At 45.8% G+C, this 14879-nt stretch overlaps 1 protein-coding gene across 11 annotated transcripts in view; it reads left to right on the top strand.

Moving 5' to 3' along the window:
- MRAS (muscle RAS oncogene homolog) overlaps positions 1 to 9857 on the top strand; it is a 38833-nt gene extending 28976 nt beyond the window's left edge. For all 11 annotated transcript variants that reach the window (XM_085584988.1, XM_085584987.1, XM_085584992.1 and 8 more), the window contains 4 exons: positions 1140 to 1293; positions 4442 to 4541; positions 5822 to 5901; positions 8916 to 9857. In XM_085584988.1, coding sequence (XP_085441114.1) covers positions 1140 to 1293; positions 4442 to 4541; positions 5822 to 5901; positions 8916 to 9015 — 434 coding nt within the window. In that variant the 3' untranslated portion in view covers positions 9016 to 9857. The remainder of the gene's footprint in view (positions 1 to 1139; positions 1294 to 4441; positions 4542 to 5821; positions 5902 to 8915) is intronic.
- The last annotated feature ends 5022 nt before the right edge of the window (positions 9858 to 14879 follow it).

Below are 14879 nucleotides of genomic sequence, written 5' to 3'. Positions count from 1 at the left end.
GCTGGGCTTTCCCCATCACTTGTGGGCAGCAGATGTTTACACCACAGCTTTACAGTTTTGCCATGTTTACAGCAGAGGCAAAACAATTTTCCCACCCAACCCAGCTGACTGGGATGTGAAAATGCTCCAGTCATCATGAGGGTCCCACATTTGCCTCTGGGATGCAACAATGCATTAGGATTAGTACTTTGGAGCAGCTGATGCCCTTTGAGTGCACCCCATGTTTGTACTGGCTTAGCCTAAACTGATGAACTCTTCTTATAACCTCCTCCTGCCAGTCAAAATCCTGGCTGTGCACAAAGCTGGGCTCAGGAACTGGCACTGATGTGTGTGCCAGTATGTGGTGTTTACCCAGAAGGCTGGGGTAGCTTTTTCTACAAGTGATGGGACCCTCTGGAAGACAGATCCATAGAGAACCAGTGAGTTGTGATTCCATTAAGTTTAATTGAGTGGGGAACAGCATCTGAGTGGCTATCACAGCTGAGGTGTTTTAGGGGATTTGAGCATGGATTTATTCACTGAAATGTGATCACTGTATTGGATGTTCAAGGTACTTAAAGCTTTTCCATCTGTTTTAGTTACCTCCTTAGTATCAGCACACCATTTGGGACTAAATATTTAAGGGGAGGTCCCCAAGTTTCACTCTGGAAGGACAAAATTGTCTAGAAATAATATCCAGGTCTTGAGAAAAGGAAAACACTTGTAGCTATTCCTTTGGGTTGTCTCATAGCTCTGCTTCACCGTGTATTTTGTAGGTTATCCCAGACATTTAAACTGGCTTTTAGCTTATCTTCCAGTCTTGGGTTTTCTTTTCTGGGAGAGGGAAAAGTTGAGAGGGTTCTGAAATCCTTTGAGCCATATCTTACCAGAGGACCAACTCTACCAAATTCAGTGATCTGTATTGGTACTGGAAAAGGAAAATTAAATCCACATAGTCATGTTCCCCTGCTCCAAACTTAGGCATACAAGGATGAGTGAGGTCTGGGACAGAAACTCCTTTGTCAATCCAATTTGATTTCATCACATCTTACAGTCTTTGAGGAAGCCCAGCAGAGGCAGAAAGGCCACAGGACACATAGTGGTGCCAGCAGCTACAGATCCCCCACAGTAATTAAAAACCTTTGTCTCTTCTGCCCTAGTGCTGGATACTGCAGGCCAAGAGGAGTTCAGTGCAATGCGGGAGCAGTACATGAGGACTGGAGATGGTTTCCTCATCGTCTACTCGGTGACAGACAAGGCCAGCTTCGAGCACGTGGACCGCTTCCACCAGCTGATCCTCAGAGTCAAGGACAGGTGGGTGCCCTGGGCCAGCACTGCCTGACCCGCCACGCTGCCGACCGTCCTGGGGCATGGCTGCACCTCTGACCCCAGCTTCTGCCTTCTGGGTGTCCTGAGACAAATCCTTGTGTGGTGAATAAGAAGTAGTTTACTTCAATAAGCATGAAGCGCTTTCAGCCTGGAAAGGGTCAGTAGAGTTACAGTGGAATGAGAATGTATCTGGAAGAGAGAAACTTCTGCCAGAATGGCCTGGCAGAGCAGTGTGAGAAAGAGATCAGACACCCCTAAAGGTAACCAGCTCAGCTCTGAAGAGGGGGAAGGATGCTCTTTGCCCAGTGCAGACACTTTGGGATCACCAGCAGGGAGGCAGCAAGCATTTGGCCCTCATTATTTCATGTGTCCTGGTACCATCTTCCTATCCCTGCCTTGTGCCAAATGCACCTGCGAAGGCCCTGCATTATTTGGGGGTGTGAACAAGTGTCTTGAAGGGAAAAAAACTCGTGCTGGGAAGGAACTGTGTTTCTTACTAGGGATGTAATGTAGTTAATGCACTGTGCTCTGCAGAAAACAATTACACAGAATAAAACATCTGTCTTTGCCTGGGGAGACAGCAAGACAGGTCGCCTCTCTCCTCCTTGCATGTGCAGGGGAGAAGGTAGCACTGGGAGTTTAGTCATGGTAAATAAATGTGTCCTGGCACAGTGAGGGGAAGCTGCTGGTTTATCTCCAAGATAACTCCCTCTTCCCACCCTGCTTCAAGAGGCAGTGGATCCATTCTCACTGGGTGGGGTGTGAATTAAGCCCTTATATGTCTGCAGCTTTGAAACACTTAGTTCTTCCGTTTATAATGACTTTTAATTATGGAAGTCATCAAGAAAAGTCACCAGAGGGTTTGGGCCTCGTTGCTGGCTTCCTTTCACAGCTCTGAATAACTTCCCCACAGGAAGGGTGGACTCCTATCATGTGAGGTTCACAGCTGACAGCTCTTCCAGTAAAGCATCCAAAGTGTGGCCCACAAGAGTGAAAAGTAAAGGAAAAACCACCCTCTGATTTCATTTAAATGAAGAAGAATGTCAGTCCCTCAGTCAGCCTCTCAGATCACAGCAGTCTAAGCACTGGCTGACTTAGCTTGGGGCAAAGTAAATCTGTTTTAAAAGCTGGAGAGAGGACAGAATTTCCTGTAACCTTCGCCAGTGCTGATTTTATCTAATTTACCTTGGTGAAAATAAGATGTGGTGTTCACTGTTTGCTCTGGACCGAAGTTTTACCCCCCGTACGCCGCCGTGCAAACGCTGCAGCAGCGTGTGAGCGGCAGGAAGTGAAACGGGCTGGGGAGGTTGTTTGTGTTTCCCCGCTCAGCGCCACTCCGAGCGTGAGCAGCGTATCAATGCTTCATCCAAAACCTGAGCTTGGGCAGAGAATCGCAGCAGTGGGAGCAGCATGAGTGAAAAAAACCCCTCCTGCCAAACCCTCAGGTAGCTAGGAACAGAGCATCACCCTGGTTTGCAGTCTGGCAGGCAGTTTTGGCAACTTAAAATCCAAAAGAATTGCAGGCTGCTGTGTTAGCAGGGCTATTCAAAGCCTTCCTCCCATTTCTTTTCACAGCTTTCATTATAGTAAAATTTCCAACTGTTGCAGTTTTGTCCAACTTGCAGTTGCACAGCTTACAATAGGGAACAAAGTCCCCATAGAGTTTTATGCCTGATGTAAACAAGGCAAATGAGATATCATCCAAAAGTAATACCTTTCTAATCAATGTCCTGCAAGCCAAAAAGCAATCAAATAATCCAGACAAGCAAATATTTTTCTCCAAAAGGATCAGAGTCAAAATATATCAATGCTCAGGTATTAACATTAAATCACAGTCACATTATCAGAATGAATAACTCTAAGACTCATTTAAAATGCAGAGTGCAGTATGGTATTTTTCCAGCCAGAGCAATGGGGCAACATGCCAGAGGGAAGATGGAGCTCTTATCATCTTGATGAATAATGACCCAGAAAAACTGTTTTAAAATCCAGAGTTACCAGAGAAGTGTTTTATACAGAAATGAGTATAGCCAGCTGCTCCTTACCCCAGTAAAATCAGGTCTGTTACAGCAGAGAACACTGGGATCATTTAGGATGGCTTAAAGTTAAATATAAGACACCAATACTGCAGTAACTGTCAGTGATCAGAAGGGACCTCCTCCCTCCCAGCAGTGCCTAAGAGGTCCTGCAGCAGCTGATTGCTCTGTTTCATGAAGCCAGAGGAGACAGTGGCACTGCCAACACCTCCCATGGCTCCCAGCCTTGGTTCTGTTTATCGCTGGAACAGTGGAGCTTTCTGCAGGGGGAGAGGGGGAGAGCCTTGCACAGGACATGCTGTGGATAGATGGATCTCTTCTCAGGTGGTGGCTGAAGGCAGGCACTTACATGCCTGGTAGTTAAGGAAATACTGTGTATTATTACAGAGGGAGATGGGTTTGGTATTTTTTTCTGGGATTAGAAACAGGAGAAGGTAGGTAATAGCACTGGAAGCTTAAAAAATCTCTTCGGTTCCTTCCAGCCTCGTTCCAGCTACAACTGCCAAGCACAGTTTGTCTTGGGGTAACATCTGATGGCCATTTCTTTGCTTCCACTCATTTTCTCCACCATTTGATGCCCCTCTAAGCACCGGCTCCCAGAGTCCATCTTTCTTTCCCCACAATTGTTCTCAGTGGATGACCAGGAATGAAATTATTCCAATTCTTCCATCATCCCTCAGTATCTTGCCAAGATAAGCAGTTAGTGAGATGCCTTAACTGCTACAAAAGAGTCCCAGTCTCCTGTCCAAGATCTGTCTTTATGTCTCAGCTGATTTTCTGTCTAATTCTCTAGATCTTTCTAGTCCCAGTTAGATCTTCAGGCTTAGTTATCATCAGGCATTGCAAAAATGGTGACAATAAGTTCCTGAGGTCCCTACAAATAACAAGGAATGTGTGCATGCATGCAACTTGTCAAGTAAATTTTTACAATATGAACATATGTATAGCACAGCCTGGGGGTTTTATTTCTTTACACATATGTGGTATGCCTGTAGCTGAAAATGCTAGATGATGTCAGCATCAAAAAGGGAAATTTATGCTCATAATTTTTGTTGTAGTCTGCTAATAATTGGGTGGTGGTTTTGATTTTTTTCCAGGGAGTCTTTTCCAATGATTTTGGTGGCAAACAAAGTTGATCTAATGCACTTACGGAAAATTACAAGAGAACAGGGGAGAGAAATGGCAACAAAACATAACGTAAGTTTGTGGGATTAATGGGTTATTGAAAGTCCTTCAGAATCGAAAGCTGTGCTCATTAGGAACTGAATTAAAGCTTACAATTAAACATTTTTAAACACATTTTTGTCTACTACATAGTAGCAGCTATGCAGTTTCATTTCAGTAGGGCTAAATCATCACTGAAACCAGAACCTCTGCTGTGCACCAGGCTGTAGCAGAGCTGTGGCAATCACTAAGATTTATGTACAAGGTGTCTGAAAGTGGTGAGAAGTGTTCAGGATGAGGAAAGAAAGTGCACCTCCCTGGACTGAAAAGGCAGAGTCAGGTTTTAGGAGGTATATCCAGGTGCCTGAGCTTGTTCAAGATAATGAAGTTTACAGGGTTGTTAAGCCTATATAAATCTGGCCCACCATCTTAGCTCTGCATTATTCATGCTGTTAGTTTAGCCTGAGAAATTGGTCTTAGATGGGTGTAGATCACATGCTGCTCCTCTAATCACTTCTAAATGCCAGCAGCCCTGAATACCCAGAGGGAGACAACAACTCCCTTCGGAGGTGGAACTGAAGGAAAGGTTGAAGGCAAACAAGCCTGAGACCTCTTGGCAGCTTGCTGTGCCTAAAGGACAAGCTGTGGTGGTTTCTGAGCAAATCTCGATGGGAGTTTGGCAGGGCAGGTTCACTCCCTCCCCTCCCCACGGAATCTGGTTTCTGTCAGAGCCAGAACACCTAAACTGCAGCACAGCATGTTGTGTCCATCTGTGTACACACGCCTTGGAAAAGGCCATGCATGAAAATACCTTATCAGAGGCAGTTTTATAAATCTGCCAGTGTGCTGGACAAGCACTCTAGGAGGCCCCATCTGGCTGTCAGACTTTGAAGGGGAAGATCATTTTACACTGAAGGGGAACTGTAGTCATGAAATATTCATGCAGTAGTCCCAATAAAATGTGGCAAGCAAGAATTTTTGGCAAGTGCTGGTCTTTCAACAACCTTCGGCTATTTTCATGTCTGTGAGCACAGCTCAGGGGGAGAGAACATCTGACGACATGAAGTCTGGGATTATTCTCCCCCAAACCCAGAGCTCGACAGCAGCTGTTTAGCCTGGTGCTTATTCCAGACCTTTTGTAAGCAGTCCCTGACCTTGCTGCAAGTGTGAGGGTGTTGATAGCAGTGTCATGGCAACATTCTGTTTACCTGTATTTCTGTGGTATTAGCAGCCCATTTCTCCAGCCTTCAGGCTTTTCATTTTAAAACTGGTATTATCACTGATCTCTTTCATGATACACTTCTCTCCTCCAGATTCCTTATATAGAAACAAGTGCCAAGGACCCACCTCTGAACGTGGACAAGGCCTTCCATGATCTCGTGAGGGTAATAAGGTAAGCTGCAAACTCCTCCCTTCCTTACTGCCCATGGATGGGATGTGCAGGAGTCACAGCCCAGAGAGTTAAGAGCCATTTTTTGGGGAGCAGGTTTTCTTGAGGATAGGTTATTTCTGATGTTTATTGACTTCCTTGTCCTGTATCTGCTTAGGTATGTTACTAGCACTTAGCTACCCATGCAGGACATCAGTGCCAAGCCCAGTAAGAAGTAACTGTGGCCATAATGAAAATTATTTTTATTCAATGAACAGTGCAAAGCCTACTATAATAATCAGCTCTAAAAGGCTAGCATTGAAAGCTCTGGACCAGTAATTTGGGTTTTCAAAATTTTGTCCTCTCAAGGTCTTGCCTTGCCAGAAGTTAAAAAGGACTGGCAAAAAATTCTACAAAATTCTAATGTTGTAGGTGACTTCGAACATTTTGTGCTCACTAAATGGAAAAATTAAGCCATTTTGTATGAGAAACTGCATGACCTAATGGCTAAGGCCCAGGTTTCCTCAGACTGCAGAGGTTTGTTCCCAGTTTTGGCATGAGCTGCCTTTGGCAAACACGCGCTCTCCGGGCAAACCTCTGCTCTGGCTGCCAGCAGGGAGGGACTGCCTTCTCAAAGCCCAGCTCCCCTGCAGGAAAAGAGCTGCACACACATCCCAGCATCTCGGCTGATAACCTAGCTCTCTCTGAGAAGATTTGTTTTTCTGGCACTACTTGTCTGCCAGATTTTCTGGGCCCTCATTTTTCATGTTTTGGGAGGGCGCTGAGCTGAAATCACGCTCCTTCCTGCCATGCAGTCAAAGTGCCTCGCCCGGCAATTAAGCCACAAGGCATTTATTCACAGCATATCTGTACTTGTGAATATCCTAGCAGAGCCTCAAGCCAGCCTCCATCAAAACCAGATGGTACTGCCCACTCTTCCCACATGTCTCAAAAGCAGAGGGCAGAAAGTCTTTGGAGAACTGAGTTGGAAGTGCCCCAAGCTCTTTCCCAACTGTTCTCTAACTCAGTATTAGCTGCCTAGATATTACTTCTGTGTTGCAGCAAGCTCTTACCACCATCTACTCTGCTCTGCAGGAAAAGAAAACAGCCAAAAATAAGATGGAAAGGCTTTGTTTGCTTTCTCCACGTAATACAGCTCCAGGCATGCTGAAAGGGGTATTGTAATGAGGCATTACTAATTTCAAGCCCTGAAAATGCACTCCATAACCTCAAAAATAAGTGGTACACCTCAGTTTCCTGAGTAGCTACTGTGAAAGTCCTTTGCCAGCCTGTGATGTCAAGGGCACCAGAAATGTTCACAAGAGCTGGAACTCAGGTTTAGTCAGCAGGGAGACGCTGTGTGATCTGGCTGGTTATTGGCAACAAAGCAGCTTTGCTTGGTTTTTGGACATTACAAACTGTCCACAGTAGAAGGTAGCATCACCCATCTAGTATTGTTTTTCTGGTTTTCAAGTAAGCTTTTTCAAATAAAATGTAAGTTTCAGCTCCCTGATAACTGTTGTTGACAAAGTGCTTTGCAAATGAAGGGCTTCCTCAGAGCCCTGGTGAGCTCTCAGGGTGAGGATGCTCGTTCAGGGTTGCACTGTTTGTGTTCCTTGCACATGGCTGATTTCCAGTTTATTTATTTAGCTTCATGCAAGGAACTGTTGTCTGGAAGTAATCCAGAAAGAAGTGGGGTGACTGAGTCCACTCAATAGATGGTTTAAATTTCCTGATGCCCCTTTTATGCTGCAGCAGTGCACACACAGGAATTGTCACAGCAGAAGCCTTGAGTCAGGGTGTGGTTTCTGGATCTCTAAAATGGATCCAGAAGAGTGTGAACAGCTTGTGGTCACTTAGTGTTTATCCAGATTTAAAGTATTTTCTGAATTTCATTTTTGTAGTTTTGAGCTTTAAAATTTTATCTTTTTCATGCCTCTAGCCTTCATATTCACTGAGAAAAAGTCTTACTAATCAAGGCTGAGTTTTTCAGGTGGTTGCAAGAATTTAGAAGCTGAGGCTATAAGAGAAACACCAGCTAAAGCCATAGTGACTTATGCCCCAGTGATGTCTCATCCTGGTCTGGATTACTTGGTATGAACACTTGGTTTAATACCTGGCATATGACATGCTTTTGAACTGCTCAGACTCTCAGGTTTCAATCTACAGAAGCTGCTGGTGTCTGTATGTTTTATCATGCACTAAAATCTGCATCTACAGGCTGCCTGTCAGGTGTTTGAGCTACAGAGCCTTCTCTGGATCTGCACTGCTGGGCTGCCAGAGTAGCTCTGCAGTTGGGTGCAGCTGCAAACACACATTTGGGCAGTGCCTCACTTTACTGGACAGGGAGAAGCCCTCAACAGAATGCTTCAGAGGCTGCTCACTGCTCCGGGGCATACTGCAGGAGGGCTCTCGGATGTGTGTTCCCAGGTGGCTGTGACTTCAGACAGCCAGTGACATCTTTCTGGGGTCAGCTCATTCTGTGTGCACTGATGCTCTTCACATCAGAGGAAGCCAGAGCCCCTTTGGCAGCAAACTCAATTTTTGGTTTATTATTTTTTAGCTCCCCTCCATCACCAAGTCTGCATCAGTGCAGCTGGCTAAGGGCAATGCCAGCTGAAAGGCAGAAGAGAGTATTTCTCTGCGCTCTCTGGATCTCTCTCATCCTCTTCCCTACTGAGTGTCAGCAGTGTAATGGATGGTTGCATCACTTAGAGCATCCCCGTTTCCCAGAGCAGCCCCCATGGCAGGGGAGGAGGCAGCAGTTCACCGTGGGCAGCTGGAGGCATAGTGCCCTGGCAGGACATACATCCCTGCTATTAGCCTTAATGGCTTCTTTCCTCCTTCCTAAAGAATGCAGGCCAGGCCTTCTCAGCTGTGTGGCATCAAAAGCCATGAGTGCTGGAAGGGTACATGGAGATCCGTATGCAAACATGCACATGCACACCAAGGTGCTGCTCTACAGGCTGCCCAGGGCTCTGGACCCAGCCCAGCCTTATGCCTCACCTGCCTGCTTTCTTCTCTGTCTCCCAAAACAGGCAACAGATCCCAGAGAAAAGCCAGAAGAAGAAGAAAAAGACCAAATGGCGAGGGGACAGAGCCACGGGCTCCCATAAACTCCAGTGTGTGATTTTGTGACGGGACACCCTGGGAGTGCCTTGGATGCCTCCCTCCTCCCTCCTGACCCCCTGCCAGCCCAGGCAAGGAGCCACAGCTCGATGCTGATGCCCACAGGGCCCCGTGGCCCCCCGGGCTCCCCACGGCGGCTCAGACTCGGAGCGGGCGGCTCAAAGGATCCGGACCCAGAGAGGGGCTGCACGTCAGGGCCAGCGTGGGAGCTGTGCAAATGGGAGGCAGAAGGGATCGGCAGGACCTCAACTCTCAAACATCCCCAGCATCTTCCAGGGGCCTCCATGATGTTTATAAAAACAAACAAAAAAAGGCAGAAGTTAAAAAAAAAAAAAAGTGTTGGTTTTATCTGCAAACATTTCTCTTTGTGACCCATTTCAGAACAGCCTTGAATAGCCCCCCTGTTTGGTACAGTTTTCTGTGTATGTGTGGGGGAAGGGAAAGGGTTTTTCTTTCTCTTCATTTTTTTTGTCCTCTTCTTCCTTTTTGTTGTTTGCTCAGCAAGTGTTGGGTTGCAAAGAAACAACGGCCAGGCTTAGATTTTTTGCACTGGACTCTCTTGGGCGGCAGTGCCAAAACACAACTTCATATGAAAGTGCATAGATTTGGAGGAAGAAAATTAATTCCAGCTGCTCTGGGTGCTCCAGACATTGTGTCAGACTCTGGAGGGTTGCCAGCTCACAGACCATAAACTCCAGTTTAGGAAAGGAGGTTTGGGCTTGGATTATATATTTTTTTTTTCTTACCCTTTGTCAAGAGGTTTTGTTTCTGTTTTGTAACTTCGGACATGTCAAACTTAAGACATTTTGTTAACCTGGAAGTATTTAAATTAAAGTAATTTACAAATGGAAGGTATGTCATTTTTGGGGGAGGGGGGTGGAGGGGAAGGGAGAAAGGAAGTAAAATCTGAACTGAATTTGTTATTTGGGTGTTGAATTTCTCCCTCATAAATGCATGTACAGTGGTGTGATCTAAATCACTCTATTATTCCTTAACCTTTCCCAGCAAAGCCACTTGTGGGTAGATTAATTGTTTTGCTTTTCCCAGGCTCATCTCATACACACAGGAAACAAAATCTGTTTATGGAGTTTGGCTCAATGTTTCTTCTTCTCCCTCCTTCGCCAAGTTGGTGACTTGAAAGGAAGAGGTGTTTTTAGAATTATTCAAGTGGGATGGGTCTCTTTATAAGCTGACTGTATCTAAACTGTCTCCCTGAAAACAGCAAGGACTAAATATGCCTTATGAAAAGACAAGGCAAAAAACCTGCAAGCATTCAAACTGCCATCTGTAGCACCAGAACTATGGCTATGCACATCCTGGAGGGGCCACGTGTTCTTTCACACCTTTTCTGGCAGTAAGAACTACAGTAGCAAATTTGTCTTTAATGGTATGTCATCTGCTGGATTGAATCCATTGGCTCCACTCACATGGTCACCAAATCTGTTTAAAAGTAGCAACTTGCTTTTCATCAGCTTGAATCCTCTTCAAATATGCTTTGTGGGCATGACTTAAAATATTGGCAGAGTATGAATGCCTGAGATTTATGTGTCTGAGCACAGAAAATCCTGGTGCTGTATATTGAGGATCCATCCAAGATGATGGATCATCATAAACTTAGTTGCCCATACTTGTCTATTTGCCACTAGATTTCATTTCTTGACCCTTTGCCAGGCCACTTTTTAGAAGTGAGTTGGCTACTGATTGTTTTTCAGGTGAATGAGGCTAATGGAAACATGTTCTTAATTTGTCCAGTCTTCATCACAGCCAGAAGATGCAAAAGCCTGCAGCTGGCTCAGCAAGCTGCTTAGGGTAATGCTGGCTGGCTCTACTGCCTCTGTGCCCTTTGGTGTGGTGACAGATGCTGGGGATGGATTAAGCAGGGGGATATTGGAAAGAAGTGTCTCTCATGGACCCTTAGGTTGGATGTGGGCCATACACTTCAGTGAAGTATCAACGTGATGTGGCTTCTGACCATCACAGCATTTCTCCCAGGGCTGGCTGAACAGAACTGCAGCAACTGAAGCCATCCACTTCAAATTCTGGTCCTTGAGACTTGCCTCTGCCCTCTGCAGGAAGATCTCCCTGTAGGCATTTAATTTGTTCTGCTTTGAAAACCTCTAGTAAATCAGAAATTGTCTGATCTTTGCAACCACCCCATTTCACCATCACCCCTGTAACCACTTCCCTACCAGAATCCCTGTCTGGCCTCACTGCTGGCTTAATAGTTTTAATTATACACTGCTAATGCTATGGGATCCCACACAGAAGATGATCATGGTATTTTCAGGGAACTCTTTTAATGTCCCCTAGAGCCCTTCCACTTAAAAAATAACTTGATTTCTGCTGAAACACCTCATCCTTATTATTTTTATCTAAACCCTTGGGAATGCTTGCCTGAAAGCAGCATGTGTATCTCTTGAGTCGCATCTGCTGTGTACTCAGCACTGCATGTGAGAAATTACCTGCTTTTTCTAAAGCTTCTTAATTTTTTCTTCAGTTCCTTTAGCAACTAACAGCTATTACAGAATAATTGAAGGGAGGAGGAGGGGAAAGGAGCAAATTAACAACAGAATATGGAGTAGTGGCCATCACCTTGGAGTGTTTTCCAGCAAGGACTGCATTTCTGACAATCCTAGGGTGCTGAAAACAGCAAAGCCCTCTGCCACCTAACCCACCCTGTCCTGTTCAGGCCTGTTGGAAATGGAGAGCACCTTCCCTGCCATGCAGAGCACCTACAGACCTGGCAGGGAGACACCAGTTGGTGACACACTGCAGAGAGCAACAACTGTGCTGTGGGTGTGTATATTTTTCTGTGGAACATCTAGTGGATAGGGACATTTTTGCTGTGGTCAGGGCCAGACTGGAGAAGGATCCTGTAAGGGCACACGTGGAGCTCATTACCAAAGAGTGGATGGTCCAAATGATCTAACATCATCTGATGTTAGAGCTGACCTCGCTTTCAACACACAGTTTCAAACAAAATAAAAAGAGGGGTAAAACCTTACCAATTTATTGGCATTTAATAACTGAATAACATCCTTTTTCTATTTTAGACACTGAATAATATTTGTAGAACCACAAACCAAAAGTATTAAGGCACCTAAGTTTTTGCTTTGCAAAGGTGTCATCACCTCCCTGACCTGGGATCCCATAGCATCTGTACCACTGCCATCAGGTAAATCATGCTGCTGTTTCCTCTCTGTGGTCCTGCCTATAAGGCAGCCACTGGCTTTGTTTTCTTACCAGCTTCTGAGGTGCATGACATTTTTTGTACAAGCTAAGTCACCTGTTTGTCTTTTGACCTCATGTCTCTCAAAAGGGGGGGTGGGAAGGAAGAAAAGGAGAAATACCTGGTTGAAATAAATTTCCCTTGGCATGAGCAGAGTTTAATTTTCCCTCTCTGCCTGCCAACTCTAAATGGCACAAAAGCCTGATAAGAGTAAAACCAAACAAGACCACCCCACAGCTGAGGAGGCCTGTAGGTGCTGGCCACCTACAAACCTGCTTTCCTGGCTGTCTCAGCCAAGGTCACTGCTGTCACTGGCAATGCTGCTCTGTGATAGTCTGGGTACATCTAAATAAACCATGTTCAGATGATGGTTCTCAGCAGCAAAACACTGGAGAGTGAACAAGAGAAGCAAGTACTTAACAAGGGGCTGAAATTGCTTAGTTTGGATCGGCTGTTTCAGTTTAACAAGAGGCCATTGCTGTTTGTTGCTCAGTTCCTTAATCTGCAATAATTAATTTTGGCTGGCTCTTTTAACCTACAGCTGTATTAGAATTTGCAAATTAGGACAGGCTGAGGGGATTAGACATACATGGTGTGTCTCGTCTGCAGAGGAAATGAGAATTGTTGGGCACAGAGAGGACAGCACTGTAATAATGGGTCAGATTTTTTGTTTTAGCTTGTTACCATTCTCAGGCCAAAATGGACTGCCCAGAGGCTTATTCAGCTTCAGTGATTTCAAGAGATGGTTCCTGAATGCTGCTGAAGTGCTTGGGAAGAAGGTGATCCCCCTCAAAGCTCTGCTAAGAGTAGAATATAATGGGGAATACAGAAGATAGTTTAAGAGACACAACTCATGGTCTACTCCAGATGTCAGAGTTCAGATATTTATTAATGAGGGAGAGAGAGGGCTTGAGAGAAGTTTGGCATTAAGGAAATAGCCAAGGCCCTGTGACAGCTGCCACGTCAACCTGTGTACCTTGGAATGGACAGAAGAGCTCTGTGTCTGGAAATCTGCTTTCTGTGAGCTGGGTTCAGTGGCCAACCAATTCTGTCTGCTGTAGGATGAGCAGGAAGGAGGAGTTTTAGTGCATTTGTACAGGACTGCATTACAGTGCACAGCAAATGTGGCAGTGAAAAGGAGAGGAAGGATGCTGTGGCATGGAAAGTGTTGCTGTTCTTGGTCACTGCTCCCTGTGCTGGGAGGTCTCCAGCAGTCACACAGGTAAATTGAGTGTCTTGCTTTTATGTATTTAATGCCATATGAAGTTGCCTGGAGGTATCCAGGGCATTTACCTGTGAGTTTCAGCTATAACACGAGACCTATAGGAAATCTGGGCCATTCTGGAGCAGCAGCCACCAGCCAGGCAATGATTCACCTGAGCACCTGAAATGGCTCCAATGTGTACCTTGGGGCAGCCAGTAGGTGCTCTGAGAACCCTTTTCTATTTCACAGCAGTGCCCCAGACAAATCAGTGGCTATTTCAAGTGTCTGTGGATACCCTCGTTCTTCTCCTGCAAAGTGATGTCATCTGTGTTTTGGGGACTCATTGATGCATCTAGACAAAGTCTAAAGTAGAAGTTACCAATTCTGTGAAATGTATGAATTGCATTTTGCAGCCTAGGCAGTCTCATGAGTGTCAGTTGTACAATTAGGCTGTAAATAATTCAATATTTGGTTATCAGGGATTCCATCAATATTATGCAGGCCTTTTGCTTCCTTTTCTCTTGCATGCAAGGGAAATAAATATTTCATAGATGATCTCACAGATGGTTTCTGGAATGACACAGGACTTGCTTGCAGCAGAAAAGAGCAGGGAGAGAGATGCCTGCATGTGCTGGATCCCATGATGGGGAGGCACAAGGAGTTACAGCACAGAGGTAGGCTCTGGTCTGAGGGGGTTTCCCACCACTGTGGTAAATCACTGCTGCTTCTCTCCAGCTCCAAGAAGTCACTCATGAGCGGCCAGCAGGTCAGGCAGGTCAGGACTTCCAGAGGCAGGAGAAACACAAGGGGACTGTGTCCCTGCTGTGCCAAAGGGAGGGGCCAGGGAAGGAAGGCTCACACTCAGCAGTGGGACCTGCCAGGTGGGTGAGTACAAGGGGCTACTGCTAATGACAGGAGGGGGATGTTCAGCCATGCTGAGTGCAGAGAGACAGCCAAAATCCCCTAATCCTGGCAGTTCTGGGACAGCTTTTTTAATTATTTTGAATTCAGAGTTCCCTTTGCCAAATTCTGGGGGACCAGCAACATCATGCCAAGCCAAACACAGCAGTCTGACTTGCCACAAGCATTACTACTCCTGTGGTTTCCATCCCTCCAGCCAGGCCTCTCTGATGCAGACCAGGACATGTACAACATTGTCTGAGAGCTCAGACTGGGCACATGGTCAGACCCAGGGGCCAGAGAGGGACTCGGGCAGCGTCCTGGATTTGGCCAATAAGAGAGCAGGAGTAAGAGGTGAAGGAAGGAGCTTTATGAATCAGGACCCTGTTCTATAAAGCCAAATCCTCTGCAAATCTGGGAAAGAGGCATTGTACAGCTTGTGATTAAGACAATCTCTGCTGAGAAGTCAGCCCAGCTGAACAAGTCACGAGCTGCTCCCTGGGCTGCCACACACAGAGGTGGTTCTCATGTGGCTTCTGT

The sequence above is a fragment of the Lonchura striata genome, chromosome 7 (assembly GCF_050655825.1).
Source record: "Lonchura striata isolate lonStrDom1 chromosome 7, ASM5065582v1, whole genome shotgun sequence".
NCBI lineage: Eukaryota > Metazoa > Chordata > Aves > Passeriformes > Estrildidae > Lonchura > Lonchura striata.
Note: the sequence above shows the minus strand (reverse complement) of the source record. Positions and strands in the feature narration are given on the sequence as shown.